Source organism: Balaenoptera physalus (assembly GCF_965194825.1).
Source record: "Balaenoptera physalus genome assembly, chromosome: 6".
NCBI classification, from domain to species: Eukaryota; Metazoa; Chordata; class Mammalia; order Artiodactyla; family Balaenopteridae; genus Balaenoptera; species Balaenoptera physalus.
Window position 1 is genome coordinate 59500646 of NC_138885.1, and position 22107 is coordinate 59522752.

At 33.7% G+C, this 22107-nt stretch overlaps 1 protein-coding gene across 9 annotated transcripts in view; it reads left to right on the top strand.

Annotated features, from left to right (window-relative positions):
* LOC309662305 (sodium channel protein type 2 subunit alpha) overlaps positions 1 to 22107 on the top strand; it is a 162090-nt gene that overhangs the window by 122626 nt on the left and 17357 nt on the right. For all 9 annotated transcript variants that reach the window (XM_082464837.1, XM_082464838.1, XM_082464835.1 and 6 more), the window contains 3 exons: positions 8769 to 8889; positions 17222 to 17376; positions 18974 to 19147. In XM_082464837.1, coding sequence (XP_082320963.1) covers positions 8769 to 8889; positions 17222 to 17376; positions 18974 to 19147 — 450 coding nt within the window. The remainder of the gene's footprint in view (positions 1 to 8768; positions 8890 to 17221; positions 17377 to 18973; positions 19148 to 22107) is intronic.

A 22107-nucleotide genomic window follows, 5' to 3' on the forward strand; every position in this document is an offset into this window, starting at 1 on the left:
TCTCATCCTAAGAAAGATGATTTGGGGGAGTTTGAGATGCTAAAGGGTACAATTTAAGTAGTGCAACAAAGTCACAAAAATTAAGGATCAGTTAATAAAATTATGAGCAAAAATATATTTCTAAGAAAGCAACCTTAGATATTTCAATCAGTATTAGTATATTTATTCTATAAGATTACTGAAGAAGACGCTATTTCCGTTTTTCTTGTTTGTAAGATAGGTAGTATTGCTAATTCAGTGATTACATAGAAGTAGATGTTAAACGTGAAATTCAGAGAAAGTTTAAATATAGGTACTAAAGTTAGCATATAGGTAACAAGGCCATAGCTACTAGTTTCACAAAATAACAGATGAGATTAAAGGGGAAAATTTTACAACCTTATAGCCTGGGACAAATAATTGCTGTAATTAGTTGAACTCAATTGTTCACTAATAAGATCATTATTTTAAAACTGACTAATATCTTAAGATCTAGTTAATAAAATGTTGCATAAGCGTATTTGATTGGGCTATGCAGAAAGGGTGGGGACTAACTTCTGGCATTGTATATTACTAGAAACTAAAGTCAGCATTTGGAAGATAGAATTCGGTCATTAAATTTTAATATATATTCCCCTCTCATTATTTTGACATTATACCTAATAGCAAATATCTCCCTTACAGTACAGAAGTCAATTTTTATTTTTATCTAGTAAAAAATATATTAACTAAGAATGAATTATGGAGAATAAAATGTTGAAGCCATCAGTCAATTTAAACTTCCGGCTGAGTATCTTTTGAGGTATGGTTAACTCATCATCCAGTCTTCTTAATTTTCAGAAATTTTAAAGCCTCAGACTTCTCCAAAGGAGCATGTATTTTGCCTCATCTCAAACCATTGTGTTTGACATTAGAGAATTATCTAGTTAAGGTGGGGCTTATAGAAGGAAAAATCCAAACTCTCTTCCCAGTTTCTCTTGTTACCATTAAGCTTTTTCATCTGTTTTCTGTTTTAGTTAGGTACTCCAAAGTAATATATGTGAAGTCAATACTTTGGAATTGGAGGCAGAGAACTGATCTGCCAGTTGAAAGTAGACAGAATTATTTTATTGCTTTAGCTGTAGAGTCCTTTCAATACTTTCCCATCATAGTGATTGTTACTTGTGTGCTAAAATTTATTATTTGGTGAAATTTTTAATTATGGCTTTATATCAAACTTCCTAAATATAAGCTCATAAACAAATAAAGGACTAGAGCAATAGTCTAGGAAGGGACTATGTGCACATTTTAACTTTTTGGTATTTTACCTTGTAACTGTACACTAGAAAACAAAAGAGAACTGACATAATTATTCAAGAATTGCAAATATTCCCACCTCAGATATCTTTTTAGTGTTCTGCCTTCAAGTTTTGTCTGGTCATTTCCTTAACTGGTAGGTTTGAATTGTGCTGTTAAATATCACATGTGGAGTATTAATAAATGGAATAAGGCTAATTGACATTCTTTTCTAAATGATTTGAAAAATTAAAGGAAAAAAATGGAGCACCTTTTAATTTTTGGAATGCCTAATGAATTCCTTTTTATAGGGCAGACTAACCAAGTGGACCCAGAGGTTGTTTAGGTGTTTGAACTAAATCCTCTTCTATTTCATCTTTGCCAAATTTGTGTGATTCTTTGACAGCTTTCTGTAGATTCTCTAGAGTATATTATTTTAAATTCATATCTTAATTATATGTTTTAACTCGTTATTTTGACTATATATAATGTAATTCCTTTCATACTTTGTGATTTTGAATGATTGATTTTTCTTATAGAGTTTTAATAATGTTGAAGCCGCAATGATTATTTTTCAAAGTGAAATTTACTAGTGCAATATGGTGACCTTCACTGCTTACCGTTCTTACTTCTCACAGGGGTAAAATCAAGCTGGAGCCATCAAGAATGCAGCTCTGGTGTTTTTTAACCAGCCAGAGGCTCGTGCCACCACTTTTACCCAGGTTACCCAAGCAAGTTGTACATATATAAATATAATTAGTTTCTAAATGAATTTTGACTGGCCTGCATGTTACTCAGCTACATTCCTTGCCCGTCCATTGGCAGTAAAATAAAAACATGCACAGCTGCTTTTATGCTGAGTCATAAAGCATGGTCAGGCAAGTGTGGCAACCCTAACTTTTTTTTAAAAATGAGTTAGCTGCTAATTTTCTTACATAGATTTTTATAGAAATTACATTCAGTGAAAAGTAAAAGTGCATGCCTTTATGGATTATTTAATTACCATTTAACATTACAGAGTTTTGACCGTGCTAAGGGTCTAAAAGGAGAAATATAAGATACTCTTTGAAAAACTCTTGCAGAAAGCTTTCTCTCCCCTGCCCTTTTCTTAAATAAATAAAGCCCCAATGAGTGTACTTTGTTGGTATTTTTTTGTTCAGTGTCATATTAAATTTTTCTGAAGGGTAATCTGCAAATTAAAGCAATCCCTTATTCATGTACAAACTTCCTAAAGGATGTTTTAATGTGATTAGAATGTAAATGAATTGGAATGTTATGTTTTGGCTGCTACCAGCATGGGTACAATTTTTATCTGCTTCATTTCAGAGAAAATGTCATCTCTCTATTTAGCACTTTACCAAAAGTACTTTGTATTTAGAATACAATTCCCTTGGAGAATCTGTTGATATTTACCCCTAAAACTCTTGAGAATGAAAGAAAAGGAAATACATTTTCTACACCAAAAGAAAGGAAGGAAGGAAGGAAGGAGGGAAGGAAGGAAAGAAGGAAAGCAGTGTTATAGGTGGTATATTCATTCTGAAAAGAGATCTGGAATCCACTTTCTTCATCGTGTTGCTCCTCTGTACTTGGTGTTTTTGTCTCTCCTTTATTTCATCCAGACCTGCTGGGAAACTTTCTCTTGAAGAATATTATTTAAATATATCATGCACTGCAAATTCATATAGGGAGAGAATCAGTGTGAGCTTTTGCTCCTTTCGTGTTTATTAAATGAAGGGACCTCCTAGTCATGCAACTAAGGCAGTGAATGTAACACCTTTCTATGGGCTCCATTTGGAGGACCTTTCATTTCCTGATGTTGAAATCACAGTTTTGTGCTAAAATATGTTAACCAAATTGCTCGACCCAATTTAATTATTTTCAAGAAATGTTAATTAAATGCTATGTCACTTAGATACAGTTTCCTCTCCTTCTACCATTAAAATTGTAAAACAACCCTAACATAAGCATATTTGCCTCTTTGGAAGGAGCGATAATCATGCCATTTTGGGAACATTCTTTTGTATCTTGGAACAAAATATTCAGTCACTGGCACTCTACATTCATGAAAGATAATTCCTTATATATTGGAGGAATGAAACCCATATCATTGGTCATATAAAGTGAGACCCAAGGTAAAAAATGCTCACAACTAAACACAGATACATACTAAAAACATATACACAGGGACTAGAGAGAATTATTTTTTCCTATTATATATTACTTCTTCAGAAAAGTGTGAGATTTGACTCCTTAGGATAATGGCTTGTTTTTCCCAGTTTCTTAGAAAGAGGTAAGTTAGTTTTCTTATTCTCTGAGTGTCATTTTCCAAGTTCCTGTGTAGAGAGGTATATGAGGGAAAGTGACAATCAGGAATATCGTCTACCAGTATGTAAGAGATTTAGCTGGAGTAAGTGTGGTGGAACACAAACTAAGTAGAACTGATGCAAATGACTTCATTTATTCTCACCCTCACACTATTACACTTTCCAATTTCCTTGAATATGTCTCTGGCCAGAAAACATTGTCTGCTCCCTAAAAGAGTAGTATACTGAATTCCAACACAAGGGGTAGGAAGGGAGAGAAGGACGTGTAGAGGTGGTTTGGGTAAGCAGTGGTAGAGTGGTTTCAATAGAAACCCATCTATAATTTTATACTGGAGAATGTGTAGTCTTCAAGGGAAAGTTTTCCAGTGGGATAGTGATTAAAGGATAAAAAAAGCTCTAAATATCCTTAATGTAAGAACAAAATTGGCCAAACATGTGTCTTTGGGGTACTGGTAATATGCTGAGGGGTAGGTCAGCATGACATAAGGATTACTTTTGCCATCCCAAGAAATATTTAAGACCCTGCTATTTATGGATTATAGAATTTTATAATGTATCTATTATAAAGACAAAAATGATTATCTGATAATTTAGTACGATGATAATGATAGTTTTGATTTTGCCTTCTTCCTTATTAAGAAGAGCAGTTCCTTTCTAGTATTAATGTATCACTTTGGCCTTAGGCCTATCCCAAAGTAAGCATAACCATCACTTTCATTGTTTTGATGTTAAGATTTTTCATGTAAAATGACCTAGAGTTCTTTAAGTACAGATTAGGATCCATGTGGAACAAACGATTGCCATTTGTGGTGACCAAAATAGTTAGATATGGAATATTTGATTTAATCTATATTTGAATTATCTCTTTTTAAAAAAAATTCCAATTTCTTTTATTGACTAAGTTTAGAATATACATTTTCCCCAAAATATATACAATATTTACTAATTACATTTTCTCAAAAATATATCTTAACTTCATAATGAGAAAAAAAAAGTGTGCCTTTGAAAAACTTAACAAGAAGTGATGTTTTCCCTCCCTTTTTCTGTTGTGATTAATTATTTTCAAAAATACTTTTACTTTCTGAAAGAAGGACTATGAGTTTGGCATGTAAATGTTTAACAATAGTTTGGAAAGTAAAAGTTAGAAGTATAATGTTTAAAAATGCGAAGTGAAATACTGTGTGTCTTGAAATTTATTTATTACATCATTAAGCAAAATATGATTCCGTGCTGTTTAACTCCTATGATTATAATTCCCCAGCACTTAGAGGAATCCAGCAGATTTTCAATAGTAAGAGCCCTGTAACATGAAGTTTTCACTAAAAAAAAAGTTCAGCTAATATTTTCATCTGAAAATAAATGATTGTCAATGCCAGGCATAGCAAATAACAGTTTGTTATTCCTGTTTGATCTCTTGACTGTCCTGACATTGAGGGAACATCCATATTTTCTTAAAGGCTGAGTAAGGAAGGGCTGTTCTAACAACATCATTCAGTCCACTTGTCTTCCAGCAAATAAGCACAAATAATAAAAAAGGAACCTAAACATCTAAATTTTACCAAAGGGAAGAATGGAACTTGAAAATAAAAAAACCGGTTCTATTTCTAAGTAGTTAAGATATTGGTCTCTTACTCATGTGGCATTTTACAGTGAATGGTGCCTAGATTGGAGAATTTACAAATAATCTTTATTTGAAAATTCTTCTTTTAAGTATATGAGTACTAATAATTCCATAAAATGATGTGTATTTGATAATTCTAATTGGTGAATTTGCACTGTAGTTAGAATTAATCATAATTATGACCTTATCTGAAGCTGAAGAGTTTTATATTCTTAATTTGATTCCTTTGGTTTTTATTGGCTCTTTATACATTTTAACTGTTTTTGTCAACATATTTTATGATATTATGATATTTGCCTCTTATGTGATTTTAAGAAAGTCATTGAATTGATGTTATCAAGAAAGATTTTATAAATCAGAATTTCTTGCCTATATCTCAGGCTTATTGTTTAAAGTAAACTTTTGTTTATAAAATATCCCAACATATATTTAGCTTCACTCTACATTAATACATATAAAGATATGAATATAAGAAAGTAATACTAAGTTCATGGTCATGAAACATGGGAATCAACAGTATCCCAACACTATCTTGAACCTACGATGTTTAATTACATATCACATCTACTAAATGTTTTAAATTGATAAAGATTGGCTTAACTTATGGATCATTAAAGAAATTCTCTAGAGAATCCTAGCAAAGTGGGGTACAGAAGACCTAGAGTCCAGCTACTGACTCAGTATGACTTTTGACAAGATGATTAAAGCCACATTTCCTTCTCTAACTAGACACTGGATTGGCTGGTGTTGAGGATTAATGTGTACCCTAGATTTTTTATTTGTAAACCAAATAAAGTTATTCAAGTAATAAATGTGACAGGTAGATCCTGTGCTGTTCCACATCAGGGAGAAGATGGAGAAGGATGAGATATTGCCTTTCCTTAGAGAGGTTCCATTCTTTGCTGGGATTGTAGATCCATGTGCATAGAGTAGAAACAGGAAAAACATTGTCAAAATGAGTCAGTCTTAGTTTTCCTGACTCCAGAGTTAAAGTACAGTTTATTTCATAGTTTCACCATAGGTCTGGTTAATTGGAAGCCTGATGTTGAGACAGCACTTCAAATTCTAAGGGTTGTTGGTCATTACCTACACAATTTAGAATCTTGAAGGATTTGTGTTTCTCTGTACTTACATGAGAATATTATATGTATTCCCTTGAAAGTAAAAGTAAGTATTAGATAGGAGGTGTTAGAAGTAGTTAGTGGTAAAATAAAATAGTGCATGCATTGGTCATTCATTCATTTACCCAATGAACATCTATTAAACACAAACATTGTGATGGGTCCTAGGGATGCAGAGATGGCAAAAGCATGATCTTTGCTTCGAAAGATTGTCTGCTGAGATACATCTTCTAGAAAAGCAGAATACTTTTATGTTGTACTTTTGAAAAAGTAATGATTTGACCTTTAAATATATAAATGTTTGGCTTCAATTAAAAAGATATCTATTAATTCTATGTCAGTACTAAGGCACTGCACTAAATGAAAGGCATTGTAGTTGATGTTACAGAGATCCTCTAGAAACTTTTGAACCAAGATTCCCTGGAATATGTTGTCTGGTGACTTCTCCCAATCACTGTAAAGGACTAGCCTTCATTCTGTTATGAAGAAGTTCATTCATTCATTCATTTTTTAAAAAAAATTTGTTGAGTACCTGACGTGTAATATAGCCAGCACTGATGCAGGCTCTGATGCAGTCATTTGCCAATGTGAAGCGCCCTGAATATGGATTCTCATTTACCCCCAGGTCATCCCCCAATCTGTAATTGCAGTGTTATCCTTTTTCCTAAAAGGAATGTTTTCCATTTGTTATTGTGGGCTGTTTGTAGTTAGATTATATATGACCAAGCTTCACTTATTCTGATTACCTATGTCATGTTTCAATATCCAGTAAATGATAAGATCAGTATTTTCAGGTCCCTAATATGTAACAGCTTTATGTGAATCAGATGGATGGGATTGATAGGATAATTTAGCCATTTCTTAGTCAATTACATGTTTATAAACACAGCTACACTTATCAAAGAAAGAGTCTAATCAAAAGATGAAGGACAGGAAATTAGAAAAAGTCATATAATATTTCATTTTAAAACAAAATATATTCAAATTTTAACAGTAAAAATATTATAATTGAGTATCTGTCTAGTATTGTGATATACTTGGTGAGTAGAAAAAGAAATCAACAAACGTCAGGCACCTTATAATATATAATCCTTGATTTAAGTAGTTTGGTTAGATTTAAAAATAATCCTGAACAGGTTCTAATTGAGGAGACATATATAATATTTATGCTTCTATCATTGGTATTGTTAAATTACACACACAAAAACATTTTCAATCTTATCTATAGCTTATATAAATATTTTTACTTTATCAGCACCACTATGCCAAGGAAATATTTTATATAAAGAAAATTATTTTCAGGAAATAAAGGAACCAGCTTCCTCCGGAAATCCATAGAATCCTTAGCCCAAATATAATGTTTCCAGTACTGACTACACCATCTATTTTAGAGTGGGTTCAACATATTTCAATGTGCATTTTATCATATGCTTACCTCATCCCCTTTATAAAGTAGCTCCTATCAGCTCAGCCATTTCCTAATGTTATGCACTAATGGTAATAACATTGTAACAGGTCCGAGAATGCTGTGGCCCAAACTACTCTGATTCCATGTGGCACTCATACCTGGCCCTGTGTCATTCCTGCAGCATTTTAAGACCAGGTTAAAGACTGGATGCCTTCATTTATACTGATCCCATGAACGACCTGACCTGGCTAAAGTTTGTTGTATTTCAAGATTTAAAACAACTTCTTTCTATTATATTTTTCTTTTGGTGGTATTTGATTTAGCCTAAAGGAAAACAAAACAACAACCAAAGATTCATTTCTGCCTTTATTAACTGGAGAGGTAGGAGTGCCAGAGTAACAAGTAGTTTCCAAATGCACAATGAAACACAGGAGTGCATTGGCCAAAGAGAATGCAAAATATCAGCTCTTGCTATAAAGCTAACAATGTGCTGCTCTTTTCAGAATTAGAAAACTATAGAATATATTTAATAGCAACAAGTGGTATATGTTTTCATGTCAATGAAAAGTGGGTAAATTTAGATTGTTGCTGTTTATGTGCATTTGATCAACTCTTTTCTGCATTTGACATGAAAATACACTCATACAGCTTTTGTTGGTTGGGTCACAATTTTAGAATAAAACAAACTAGACCATTTGCAAACTAATTTACAAAAGCAAGATCACAGACCACAATACTACTCTGGCAGCTTACGTAAGCTCTCTGCATGATTTTATTTCAGAATCTCTCTCTATACAGGAGCTTAATCAAAAATTATTTAAGTTGTTAGCACCATATTTTTAAAGGAAAAAATTTTGTGGTGCTGTATCTAATCTTGTGACTCCCACCTCTACTAAAGCGGACTGGCATTATGTTTAAGATATTCTTAAATTACAGATCAAGGAAATGAATACAGAAGACTTAAGGGCACGCCTTTGAAATTTTTATATTGTAGATTAAAGAAAATTTTTTAAAAGCTTTTCTGTGGAATTGATTTTCAGAAGCTAAATGCAACTAGTTCATCTGAAGGCAGCACTGTTGACATAGGAGCTCCCGCTGAGGGAGAACAACCTGAGGTTGAACCGGAAGAATCTCTGGAACCTGAAGCCTGTTTTACGGAAGGTGAGGAAACAATGTGTGTACACTCATTAGACTTCTCTGATCTAGCCATCTATTCTCTCTCTCCCGGGCTCGCTCTAATCGTCCATATCTATCCAACAACTGTTCCTTTACTTGTCTGTTCATTGCTTTTTCTATATCAAAACAAAGATGATTTTTGAAAAGGTAAGATTTATGTAATCAGATATTCTATTTTTGTGAATCCTGTTCAACTTTAAGAAATGCTGTTAACCATCTGGGTTTTTTGCTGGCCTTCTAGAATCTTTGATAGGAGAGAAAGCCAAATCATACATCTCTCTCTTTAGCTTTTAAAAAAAAAGAAAAAAATTTTAAATCAAAGAAGTAATTTATTGTTTACTGTTTTGTTAGGTCATAATGGGTATGAATTGATTAATGTACATTTCAAACTGTCCATGAATAACAATTACCTGTATCTGTCAAGGTCAAATATTTTTTATTAGCTCTGAATGATACTAGATTGTAGATAATGAAATGCCAAAATATACTGAGTTATATAATACAGGGATCCATGCCATTGGAATAATACTAAGAGGATTTTGTGAAGAAAACTAAAATTATGTTATTTGAGGTATGCATCAGTTATCTCTTGAACAATAATGTTGTGTATCAAACCACCCAAAACTTCTTATCATATAACAAAAAAACGTATATTTTTGCTCACAAGCCCATGGCTGGCTAGGTGGTTTTGCTGATCTTGGTTAGGATTAGTCATACAGCTGAGGTCTTAGATGAGACTGCTGCCTGACTCAGCTCCATCCACACACTGGCCCAGGCTTGTTCTCATAGCGAAAGCAAAGGAGCAGGAGAGGAAGCCTAAATGCCAAGCACTTAATCCTCCACTTACATCAGGTTTGCTTCTGTCCTGTTCACCAAAGCAGAGTCGCCAATCCAGATTCAATGTGGGAATGCGCTACATACAAAGAGGCGTAAAAAATTAGTGCAATATTACAGAGTATGAAATTCCTTATATTTCTTATATAAATCACTATTGTAGGTACAGAACTTTTTCTCTAAAGTCCTAGGAATCACTTCATTCTTAACTCATTTTTTTAGTTAACAGCTATTTAACAATTCATACTATGTCTTAGACCCAAATTCAATAGTAATTGCTTAAACAAAAGTTTATTTTAATAATAATGACTGTAGTAATGTTATTTAATTACAACTAATTCTAAAAGTGTTTCATTCATTTTCATTTCATTTAAGAATGTTAAAGCTGTTTTAATTTAGACTTAAGCTAACTTTAAAAATATGTGATTATACAAATGTTAGAAATCAAAATTGATATCAATAGATTCAAGGCTTTTGCAGATGATTATGTTACATACACCTATTGCTTTTGGACTTAAATGCATTGGAGAAAACAAATATTTATATATTAATTGTCAATTTTTAAATTATTTCAGAGGAAGAGCTATTTGTTCAGCATAAGTTATGAGGGAAGCCACTTTTCTTCACTGTTTCCTCCAAAATTCTGCACACGTTTCAGTGACGTTGATTATGAAAAAAATTATGACTTTACGAAACATTTAAGTGGTATATCACAAAAATAATTTCTGTAGTATTAGTTATTACTCCTTCCCAGACAATTAGCTTATTTTCAGGGTCACAATATATGCATAATAATATTTATGGTAATATCAACATTTGTCTTTTGTGAAGTTAAAAAAAAGCATTTAAGTATGAAATGTCACCAACATAACATTATAGAAAACAGAAATAATACATAGACACCCACCAACCAACTTTAACAATTTGAATATTTTTGTCATGTTTGCTTCAGACTCTTTATTTTAGAATAAAACAGATACAGATTTGGCCCCTTTTGTACCCTTTCAGTATCCCATTCCCTTGCTTTCCTCTCAGAAGTGAATCAGTATCCCAAATTTGGCATTTATCCTTCCCACTAATGTTGGTCTTTTTATGTTAAACAGTGTTTTTTCATCCCATATCCTCTTTAGGGGAAAAAAAAACCCTTAAATCCAGTTCCATTTAATTCATTACAACAAATATTTTCAGGGCATGTAATTCTTCTTAATCCTTTGGGAGTCAAGAAATGTGAAAAAGATCTTGCCTCAAAGAAACAAGAAATACAATGCTATTTCTTTCTTTCTTGAGAAACAAATAACATTTAAGAGGACTTCATTAAATATTCATGAAACAAAGGATATGATGTGGCTGACATTATAAAGTAGCATCTGTTAAATATTTATGCATTAAAATATTAAGCTCCTTCAAAATGAGGTTTCCATTTTTCTATTCACTGAACAAGAGCTCTCTGTCATGGTTAAAACTCTATGTCATGACTCCTGTCTCACACCCCAGCGCCCCCATATACTGTGTGCTGCCAGGTCCTGTCAACTCAGCAGTATCTTTTGATTCCTGACCACTATCACTAGCATTACCCTTGCTTTCACTTTCTTTAATGTTAAGTTGATTGAATCTCATAGACTCTGGACTCCTTTTCCATCTTCTCTCTTCTAGTCATCCAATGCCTTGTGCAGGTAAAGATCATTCTAAATCAGTATTCTTATCAGGTAAATCTCCATAACTCCCAAATAAATCCTTCAATGTTTTCCCCATTAGATAGCACATAAAATCTAAGTTCTCTAACTGAATCATTCGGGTCCTTTTGAGATTGGCTTTAGAGTGTCTTTTCTAGTCTTGACTCCCAATTCTCAGCTTCATACAATTTCTAGACTTTTCCATCACCAAGGTTTATTAATATCACTTTTTCTGCATTCCTTTACCGCTCCATATACTAGACCTGATTCTTACACATCCTTCAAAGTCTAGCCCCAAATCCACTTTTTCTGTAAAGCTCAGTATTAGAAAAAAATTTTTTAACATCTTTATTGGAGTATAACTGTTTTACAATGGTGTGTTAACTTCTGCTGTATAACAAAGTGAATCAGCTATACGTATACATATATCCCCATATCTCCTCCCTCTTGCGTCTCCCTCCCACCCTCCCTATCCCACCCCTCTAGGTGGTCACAAAACACTGAGCTGATCTCCCTGCGCTATGCATCTGCTCCCCACTAGCTGTCTGTTTTACATTTGGTAGTGTATATATGTGCATGCCACTCTCTTACTTCATCCCAGCTTACCCTTTCCCCTCCCCGTGTCCTCAAGTCCGTTCTCTACATATGCGTCTTTATTCCTGTCCTGCCTCTAAGTTCTTCAGTACCTTTTTTTTTTTTTTAGATTCTATATATATGTGTTACAGTACAGTATTTGTTTTTCTCTTTCTGAGTTACTTCACTGGGTATGACAGATTCTAGGTCCATCCACCTCACTACAAATAACTCCATTTCATTTCTTTTTATGGCTGAGTAATATTCCATTGTATATATGTGCCACATCTTCTTTACCCATTCATCTGTCGATGGACACTTAGGTTGCTTCCATATCCTGGCTATTGTAAATAGAGCTGCAATGAACATTGTGCTACATGACTCTTTTTGAATTATGGTTTTCTCAGGGTATATGCCCAGTAGTGGGATTGCTGGGTCGTATGGTAGTTCTATTTTTAGTTCTTTAAGGACCCTCCATACTGTTCTCCATAGTGGCTGTATCAAATAACATTCCTACCAACAGTGCAGGAGGGTTCCCTTTTCTCCATACCCTCTCCAGAATTTATTGTTTGTAGATTTTTTGATGATGGTCATTCTGACCAGTGTGAGGTGATACCTTATTGAAGTTTTGATTTGCATTTCTCTAATGATTAGTGATGTTGAACATCCTTTCATGTGTCTGTTGACAATCTGTAAATCTTCTTTGGAGAAATGTCTATTTAGGTCTTCTTCCCATTTTTGGATTGGATTATTTGTTTTTTTGATATTGAGCTGCATGAGGTGCTTGTAAATTTTGGAGATTAATCCTTTGTCAGTTGCTTCATTTGCAAATATTTTCTCCCATTCTGAGGGTTGTCTTTTTGTCTTGTTTATGGTTTCCTTTGCTGTGCAAAAAAAGCTTTTAAGTTTCATTAAGTCCCAGTTGTTTATTTTTGTTTTTATTTCCATTTCTCTAGGAGGTAGGTCAAGAAGTATCTTGCTGTGATTTATGTCATAGAGTGTTCTGCCTATGTTTTCCTCTAAGAGTTTTACAGTGTCTGGCCTTACATTTAGGCCTTTAATCTATTTTGAGTTTATTTTTGCACATGGTGTTAGGGAGTGTTCTAATTTCATTCTTTGACATGTAGCTGTCCACTTTTCTCAGCACCACTTATTGAAGAGGCTGTCTTTTCTCCATTGTATATTCTTGCCTCCTTTATCAAAGGTAAGGTGGCCATATGTGCATGGGTTAATTTCTGGGCTTTCTATCCTGTTCCATTTATCTATATTTCTGTTTTTGTGCCAGTACCATACTGTCTTGATTATTGTAGCTTTGTAGTATAGTTTGAAGTCGGGGAGCCTGATTTCTCCAGCTCTGTTTTTCTTTCATAAGATTGCTTTTGCTATTTGGGGTCTTTTGTTTTTCCATACAAATTGTGAAACTATTTGTTCTAGTTCTGTGAAAAATGCCAGTGGTAGTTTGATAGGGATTGCGTTGAATCTGTAGATTGCTTTGGGTAGTATAGTCATTTTCACAATGTTGATTATTCCAATCCAAGAACATGGTATATCTCTCCATCTGTTTGTATCATCTTTAATTTCTTTCATCAGTGTCTTATAGTTTCCTGCATACAGGTCTTTTGTCTCCTTAGGTAGGTTTATTCCTAGGTATTTTATTCTTTTTGTTGCATGGTAAATGGGAGTGTTTCCATAATATCTCTTTCAGATTTTTCGTCATTAGTGTAAAGGAATGCAAGAGATTTCTGTGCATTAATTTTGTATCCTGCTACTTTAGCAAATTCATTGATTAGCTCTAGTAGTTTTCTGGTAGCATGTTTAGGATTCTCTATGTATAGGATCATGTCATCTGCAAACAGTGACAGTTGTACTTCTTCTTTTCCGCTTTGGATTCCTTTTATTTCTTTTTCATCTCTGATTGCTGTTTGAAAACTTCCAAAACTATGTTGAATAACAGTGGTGAGAGTGGGCAACCTTGTCTTGCTCCTGATCTTAGTGGAAATGCTTTCAGTTTTTCACCATTGAGAACGATGTTGGCTGTGGGTTTGTCATATATGGCCTTTATTATGTTGTGGTGAGTTCCCTCTATGCCTACTTTCTGGAGGGTTTTTATCATAAATGGGTGTTGAATTTTGTCAAAAGCTTTTTCTGCATCTATTGAGATGATCATATGGTTTTTCTCCTTCAATTCGTTAATATGGTTTATCACATTGATTGATTTGTGTATTTTGAAGAATCCTTGCATTCCTCGGATAAACTCCACTTGATCATGGTGTATGATCCTTTTAATGTGCTGTTGGTGTCTGTTGGCTAGTATTTTGTTGAGGATTTTTGCATCTATATTCACCAGTGATATTGGCCTGTAGTTTTCTTTTTCTGTGACGTCTTTGTCTGGTTTCGGTATCAGGGTGATGGTGGCCTTGTAGAATGTGTTTGAGAGTGTTCCTCCCTCTGCTATATTTTGGAAGAGTTTGAGAAGGATAGGTGTTAGCTCTTCTCTTAATGTTTGATAGAATTCGCCTGTGAATCCATCTGGTCCTGGGTTTTTGTTTGCTGGAAGTTTTTAAATCACAGTTTCAATTTCAGTGCTTGTGATTGGTCTGTTTATATTTTCTGCTTCTTCCTGGTTCAGTCTCGGAATGTTGTGCTTTTCTAAGAATTTGTCCATTTCTTCCAGGTTGTCCATTTTATTGGCATATAGTTGCTTGTAGTAATCTCTCATGATCCTTTGTATTTCTGCAGTGTCAGTTGTTACTTCTTCTTTTTCATTTCTAATTCTATTGAGTCTTCTCCCTTTTATTCTTGATGATTCTGGCTAATGGTTTATCGATTTTGTTTATCTTCTCAAAGAACCATCCTTGAGTTTTATTGATCTTTGCTATCGTTTCCTTCATTTCTTTTTCATTTATTTCTGATCTGATCTTTATGATTTCTTTCCTTCGCTAACTTTGGGGTTTTTTTTTTCTTCTTTCTCTAATTGCTTTAGGTGTAAGGTTAGGTTGTTTATTTGAGAGTTTTCTTGTTTCTTGAGGTAAGATCGTATTGCTATAAACTTTCCTCTTAGAACTTCTTTTGCTGCATCCCATAGGTTTTGGGTCATCGTGTTTTCATTGTGATTTGTTTCTAGGTATTTTTTAATTTCCTCCTTGATTTCTTCAGTGATCTCTTGGTTATTTAGTAGCATATTGTTTAGCCTCCATGTGTTTGTATTTTTTACAGATTTTTTCTGGTGACTGATATCTAGTCTCAAAGTGTTGTGGTCGGAAAAGGTACTCGATAAGATTTCAATTTTCTTAAATTTACCAAGGCTTGATTTGTGACCCAAGATATGATCTATCCTGGAGAATGTTCCATGAGCACTTGAGAAGAAAGTGTAGTCTGTTGATTTTTGATGGAATGTCCTACAAATATCAATTAAGTCCATCTTGTTTAATATATCATTTAAAGCTTGTGTTTCCGTATTTATTTTCTTTTTTCATGATCTGTCCATTGGTGAAAGAGGGGTGTTAAAGTCCCTTACTATTATTGTGTTACTGTCGATCTCCCCTTTTATGGCTGTTAGCATTTGCCTTATGTATTGAGGTTGTCCTATGTTGGGTGCATAAATATTTACAATTTTTGTATCTTCTTCTTGGATTGATCCCTTGATCATTATGTAGTGTCCTTTTTTGTCTCTTGTAATTGTCTTTATTTTAAAGTCTATTTTGTCTTATATGAGAATTGCTACTCCAGCTTTCTTTTGATTTCCATTTGCATCAAATATCTTTTTCCATCCCCTCACTTTCAGTCTGTATGTGTCCCTAGGTCTGAAGTGGGTCTCTTGTAGACAGCAGATATACAGGTTTTGTTTTTGTATCCATTCAGCCAGTCTTTGTCTTTTGGTTGGAGCATTTAATCCATTTACGTTTAAGGTAGTTATCGATATGTATGTTCCTATTACCATTTTCTTAATTGTTTTGGGTTTGTTATTGTAGGTCTTTTCCTTCTCTTGTGTTTCCTGCCTAGAGAAGTTTCTTTAGCATTTGTTGTAAAGCTGGTTTGGTGGTGCTGAATTCTGTTAGCTTTTGCTTGTCTCTAACGGTTTTAATTTCTCTGTCGAATCTGAATGATATCCTTGCTGGGTAGAGTAATCTTGGTTGTAGGTTTTTCCCTTTCTTCACTTTCAATATTTCCTGCCACTCCCTTCTGGCTTGCAGAGTTTCTGCTGAAAGATCAGCTGTTAACCTTATGGGGATTCCCTTGTAAAAAATATGGAATGCTTCATGAATTTGCCGGTCATCCTTGTGCAGGGGCCATGCTAATCTTCTCTGTATCATTCCAGTGTTTTATATGTGCTGCCAAAGTGAGCGCAGTATTAGAAATTAATCTGCTGGTAAACTCTCACAGTACCTCTTTTGCTTTCTACAACTGTAATATCTGTGGGCAAATCTCCCCTACTCAAAATACACACTCTTTTTAGAGCAAGGCTGTGTTTTACACATTCTAGTTTTATAATTTGTCCAATATAATTCCTTGAATAAACAGTTATTCAATAAATATTTGTTGACAAGCCTTTGATATAGTAGACTGCAGAGGTGTCTATTACATTATTGCTGATAATAGCTAGAGTTAAAGAAACATAAATATTCAATAATAGGTGGTGTGATGAATTGGGAGACTGGGATTGACATATATACACTAATATGTACAAAATGGATAACTAATAACAACCTGCTGTATAAAAAAATAAATTAAATAAAATACAAAAAAGATATTCAATAATAGTGGAATCTTTATATAAATTTTGGTTATGTCTGGTAATCTTATTTAGAGAAGCATGTGAAACCTTTCAAAATTCTATTTACTTGTAACAAAAAGGGAAATGTTTATATTATACCATTAAGTTAACTAGTTAGAAATCAAATATATATAAAGTCTGTATATGAGTGGAATCATACTCATAGGGTAAGGATAGGATGGAAATATCAACTTTTGGTGATTTTACTTCTTTCTGTTGTTCTATAATATGTTTTTATAATGCAATATAATTCATTATAATAGTCCCATAAACACTAAAAAATAGTTGTTGAATGAACGAGTAAAAAAAGTATAGATGATTTCTATTTCTACAAGTGAAAGCCATATTAAAAAATAAAGTTATTTACAATATATCAGGTAATAATGTAGATGAATCTCACACCAACACAAATATACATAATCAAAGAGTAATTTTTTTCTTCATTTACTTTGACATATTTTAGACTGTGTGCGGAAGTTTAAGTGTTGTCAGATAAGCATAGAAGAAGGCAAAGGGAAACTCTGGTGGAACTTGAGAAAAACTTGCTATAAGATAGTGGAGCATAACTGGTTCGAAACCTTCATTGTCTTCATGATTCTACTCAGCAGTGGGGCACTGGTAGGTGAAATATGATTTGCTCTTTTACTTTTACCTGAAATCCTTCACCTTTCCCCTTAATGAACCTCCTCTTACATGTTTTTACAAAAAGGTGTTTGTGAATATGAGAGACATTGTATGATATTTTTAGCACACTACTTAAATAGCAATTTTCATTGTTCTGGAATAGGCCTCAGATTGAATCAAATTTAGATCAGTATGATTTTTTGTGAATATTTAAGGAAGGATCTTTCTTTTACTCATCAGAACTAGTTCCTGTTAAGAATGAGTATGTAGACATGATATGGGATTATCAGCTAAATATCAAACTGTTTAACATAAGCTCCATTGCTGCATAAAACCCACCTGTCTTGTTCATGCTGATTCACTAGTGCCAATCACACTGAATGGCAAATAGTAAACTAACTTAATTACCAATGAGTAGCAAAGTGAAAGCATTACAAACTTATTTTATATCTGATTTCATTCCACAGAATGGTCAATTTGGTCAAAATATTGATTAACATAATGAAAGCAGTGTGTCCCGTTTTCCATTTGGTAATGTAAATGTGGTTACATTTCTTTTATTTGTTTATTTTTCTATTAGTTGCTAGTGTTTGGTGAGTTGATTTCAGTAGGAGGATCATGGCATTATATCTGGAGGCCTCAAAGCCCACCTCTGATTTGATTAAGGATCCTGCAGCCTGTCATGTACTTGGAGCAAAGAGGGTCAGCTCTGTGTTTTAATGCCAAGTAGAGAGGGAACTGTGACATCTTGTCAGTGACTAGTGCCCTTGCCGTAGCAGCTCACGGTTATCAATTACACCCAGTCAGAGCTCACCAAAGTGCACCAACATGCACAAAGGCTGGCTTCTGAGGGGCTTCTAGCTTCAGCTACAGATAGAGCTGAAAAGCATTTAGGCCCTTGTATTGAGCCCCACTTACAAGCCCAGATCCCCCTTTTCTCAAAAAAAAAAAAAAAAATTCTCCTTTCTCCTTGATCCAAACCACCAGGTTACCCTGATAGTTTTTCTTATAAGAGGACTGAATTAGATAAATGCTCTTTTCGTTCCAGAAGGCCTAGGGACTCCTGCAAATGAATTCCCCCTCCCTTTCCAAAGAGCTCTGCAAAATAGTGGCAAAGGGAGGTTCTAGATATACACCACACATATGCCCAGATTGAGCAAGAGAGATAGAGGAGAAAGCTAGAGATCATAATCCATTCCCCTTTCCCAGGCTAAGGGGGCTCCTTGCCTTACATTTGCTTTACTGAAGGGCTACAGTCCACAACTCTGCACTGAACAAAGCAGATCTGCTTGCAGATGATTTTCTGCCTCCTGCTATAGAGAGAAGCAGCTGGCAGTCTCAAAAATTTTAAGCTCTTTTGGGGTACCCTGATACCAAAATTTAAAAATTATTTGAATTAATTGGTTGATAAATGCTCAGTCAACAGTCATTTGCATATAGATAACTATAAAGCAAAGTGCAGCTCTGGGAAGCACAAAGTGTTCCACCCTTAAGCACTTGAGAAGAGGCTTGCAGCATGTTTTTCTCTAATAAAATACCAATTAGAGACAGTTTATGAAAATGAAATTCAGTGAAGCTTTTTCACTTACAGGCCTTTGAAGATATATATATTGAACAGCGAAAAACCATTAAGACCATGTTAGAATATGCTGACAAAGTTTTCACTTATATATTCATCCTGGAAATGCTTCTCAAGTGGGTTGCATACGGCTTTCAAATGTATTTTACCAATGCCTGGTGCTGGCTAGATTTCCTGATTGTCGATGTGAGTATTCTGCACATTCTTGTTTCATTCTGTTGGCATGTGAATGCTATGTGCTAGCAATGGTGCCTGGCACATAAAAGGCACTCAGTAAGTACTGCATGGCCCCAAATATAAATGATGGTTCCCATCTTCCCAATAAGAAAATGCCCCAAAACAATTTTTTTTGCTGGTTTAAATGTATATACTTTCAGAGATGAAACAGTCAAATGGAACTTATTGTATGTATTGATTTAGTTTAAATTAATATTTAAGATTCCAAGTTATACAAAATAATATATTAACATAGAAGTTTTGCTTTTAGCACTCTCACATTTCATACAATAACTGTATTTGAATTCTTCAAGGGCATCTTTGATGTTACTATATTCATCATCACCAGAGCCTGTTGCAAAGTGTTTGTCCCACAGGTGGATTACTAATTACAAAAAAATTTGAAAGTCCAAATAGCAAGAGACACTTCTTGATTTGTATGATGGTAGAAACAGATTGGCTATGGACCAATTATTTAAAAGTTTTGGGAAACCACGATGGTGTTGAAAATAAAGATGCAGTATCAGAATATGAAGCTTTAAAAATATGAATATGAGGTTATTCCCTGATTTTTGAGGGAAAAATTTGAGGAAGATCTCACCTTTTTTAATGCATATAGTATCTTAACTAAAAAAAAAATTTTAAATCACTTTCATTTAGTTTTGGAGATTTACTTCTTAAACCCCTTTTAAATTAATAGTCCATTTTGAAAGACTAGAAAGGAACTTAAAGGCCTTTTGTCTAGAAAAGACTAGGCGAGCCAGTGAGAATAGGGGACAGGAAACCTGTGGGGAGGGGACGGGGTGGTGCTCAGAGCTAACGGAGGAGGAGGACTCTGGAATTTTCAGGAAAGCACAATGTGTTAAGTAGTGTACTTTAAAGATAATATTCTGTTGATTATAATAATTCCTTGGCAATTAAAGATGTATTTTGAACTATAAAATTTACGTATGATGCTAGCAAAGGAAAAAATGGACGCTTTCATGGAGAAAATTATTTTTTACAACTTCAGGTGAAAAATATATCAACTTTTAATTTAGTAGGAGTTTTCTAATCACCAAACAGAGGAAAAAATTTGTAAGAGACAAAGAGAATTCTTTGAATTTAAGAGACAAAAATATCTTTTTTCCCTTGAATCTGCCTAAAGCAAATCTATTCTTAAATAACATATAGAACTACATGCAGAATTATATCAAAAGTTTACTGGCAATGAAATAAGACAATAACTAATACTTAAAACCACATATGTGTGGACATTACAAACAAAGGAAAAATATACCAAGACAATACCAGTTATTTTATTTGTATAATGAGATTATGGATGATACTTTTCTTTATTTTCTGTATGTGGCTATGATTTTTAATAAAAATATCTGGCATTTAATATATCTATGTGATAATAAAGGCATTAAGTCAACACTACCTAAATATAAAGAAATTCTTAAGAGAAATCTATTTAAAGTCTATAAGCTGCTACTCATATTACCCAGCATATCCTGATATTTACCTTCTTAGATTTAAGAAAACTATTATGATAATGTATTAAACTAATCGATACTTTGCTTTATGTCAAATATATTTATTGAGCATCTATTTTGTTATGGAAGAGACAAATATGAATGCCATTTTTCTGGGCCTATGGGAGCTTACAGACAACTAGTGAGGACAGATAGTATACAACGAGAAGATGACATCTATATTAAAAGTGCCGTCTGCTTCACTGAGGAAGGAGCAAAGGCTTCATGAGGGCAGTGCAGTGTGAGCTGGCTTTTGAGGGATGACATGTCAGCAGGTACAGATGAGGGGAAGGACACCAAAGCCTTAAAAACACTGATGCATGCCAAGCAGGGCTTGTTCACAAAACAAGTGAGGGAAAGCGTTCTGTAATTGGATGATAAGGTAAGAAAGGTAAGTTGGAGAAGAGGTTGAAGGACCTGAGATGCCATACAAAGAGATTTAGATATATGATTTAGTAGTGAAGCCACTAAAGAATTGTCTGTGGAAAGTGACAAGAAAAGCTCACTGTTTCAGGGAGAGAAATTTGGTGGAGGTGTCAGTGATGGAATAGAAGGAGATTACTATTTACAGGCCAAAGACCAATAAAGATCAAAAAGAGAAGAGGGTCTACAGGTATCTCCTTTTCATATTCAGCTACACAAGACATATTAAGTTGAATATTTTACTACTTCTTTAGCCAATAAATACTGCCCCGGTTCAGAATTTTTTTTCTTATGTCTAACTTTTATCTTTCCTCCTTTAATTTATGCCTATCTCTTTTTCATTTTGCCTTTAGAGAAGATAAAGTACTATAGGTCCTCTTGTTTTATATGTAGAAGATCTTCACAACAAGTGATAATTCAGTAACTATTTTTCAGTTATATGTGAAGAGGAGACTTACAAAGCCTAAAAGTTTAGATTTTAGGAAAAAGATAAAAACCACTTCAGAAATTTTTATAGATTAATTTTTTCTAAATTTAAAGGTTTTTCTATCTCAGATGACATGTGCAGAATTAGTTCAAATAAGTCAAGTTTTGTTTTAAAAATTTTCTCTGTGCTTCACTTATTTTTCTTAAAAAATGTATTTTTTAAATATACGCTAACACCATATTCTTAAAACCTATATTACACATCTGTTTTCATTTTTCTACTTTTGAAATTCAGGTGCACTTTAGGAGAAAATATCTTTTTTTAGTTTATATAGCTTTAATGATTTTTCTATGTATTTTCAAAGGAAATCAGACATTTCTGTGCCACCTATGACAGTGTTCTTTTCCTTTTTAGCTGAGATTTTAGAACTTCTATTAACTGCATTAGTCATCTGTGTAAATGACTAAAGAAAACATTGTTCTGACAATTTCTAATTAGTTATACTAAAATCTCAACTTTTTTTTTACTTAATTATTTTAATTTTCCCTAATTAATGATCTTAT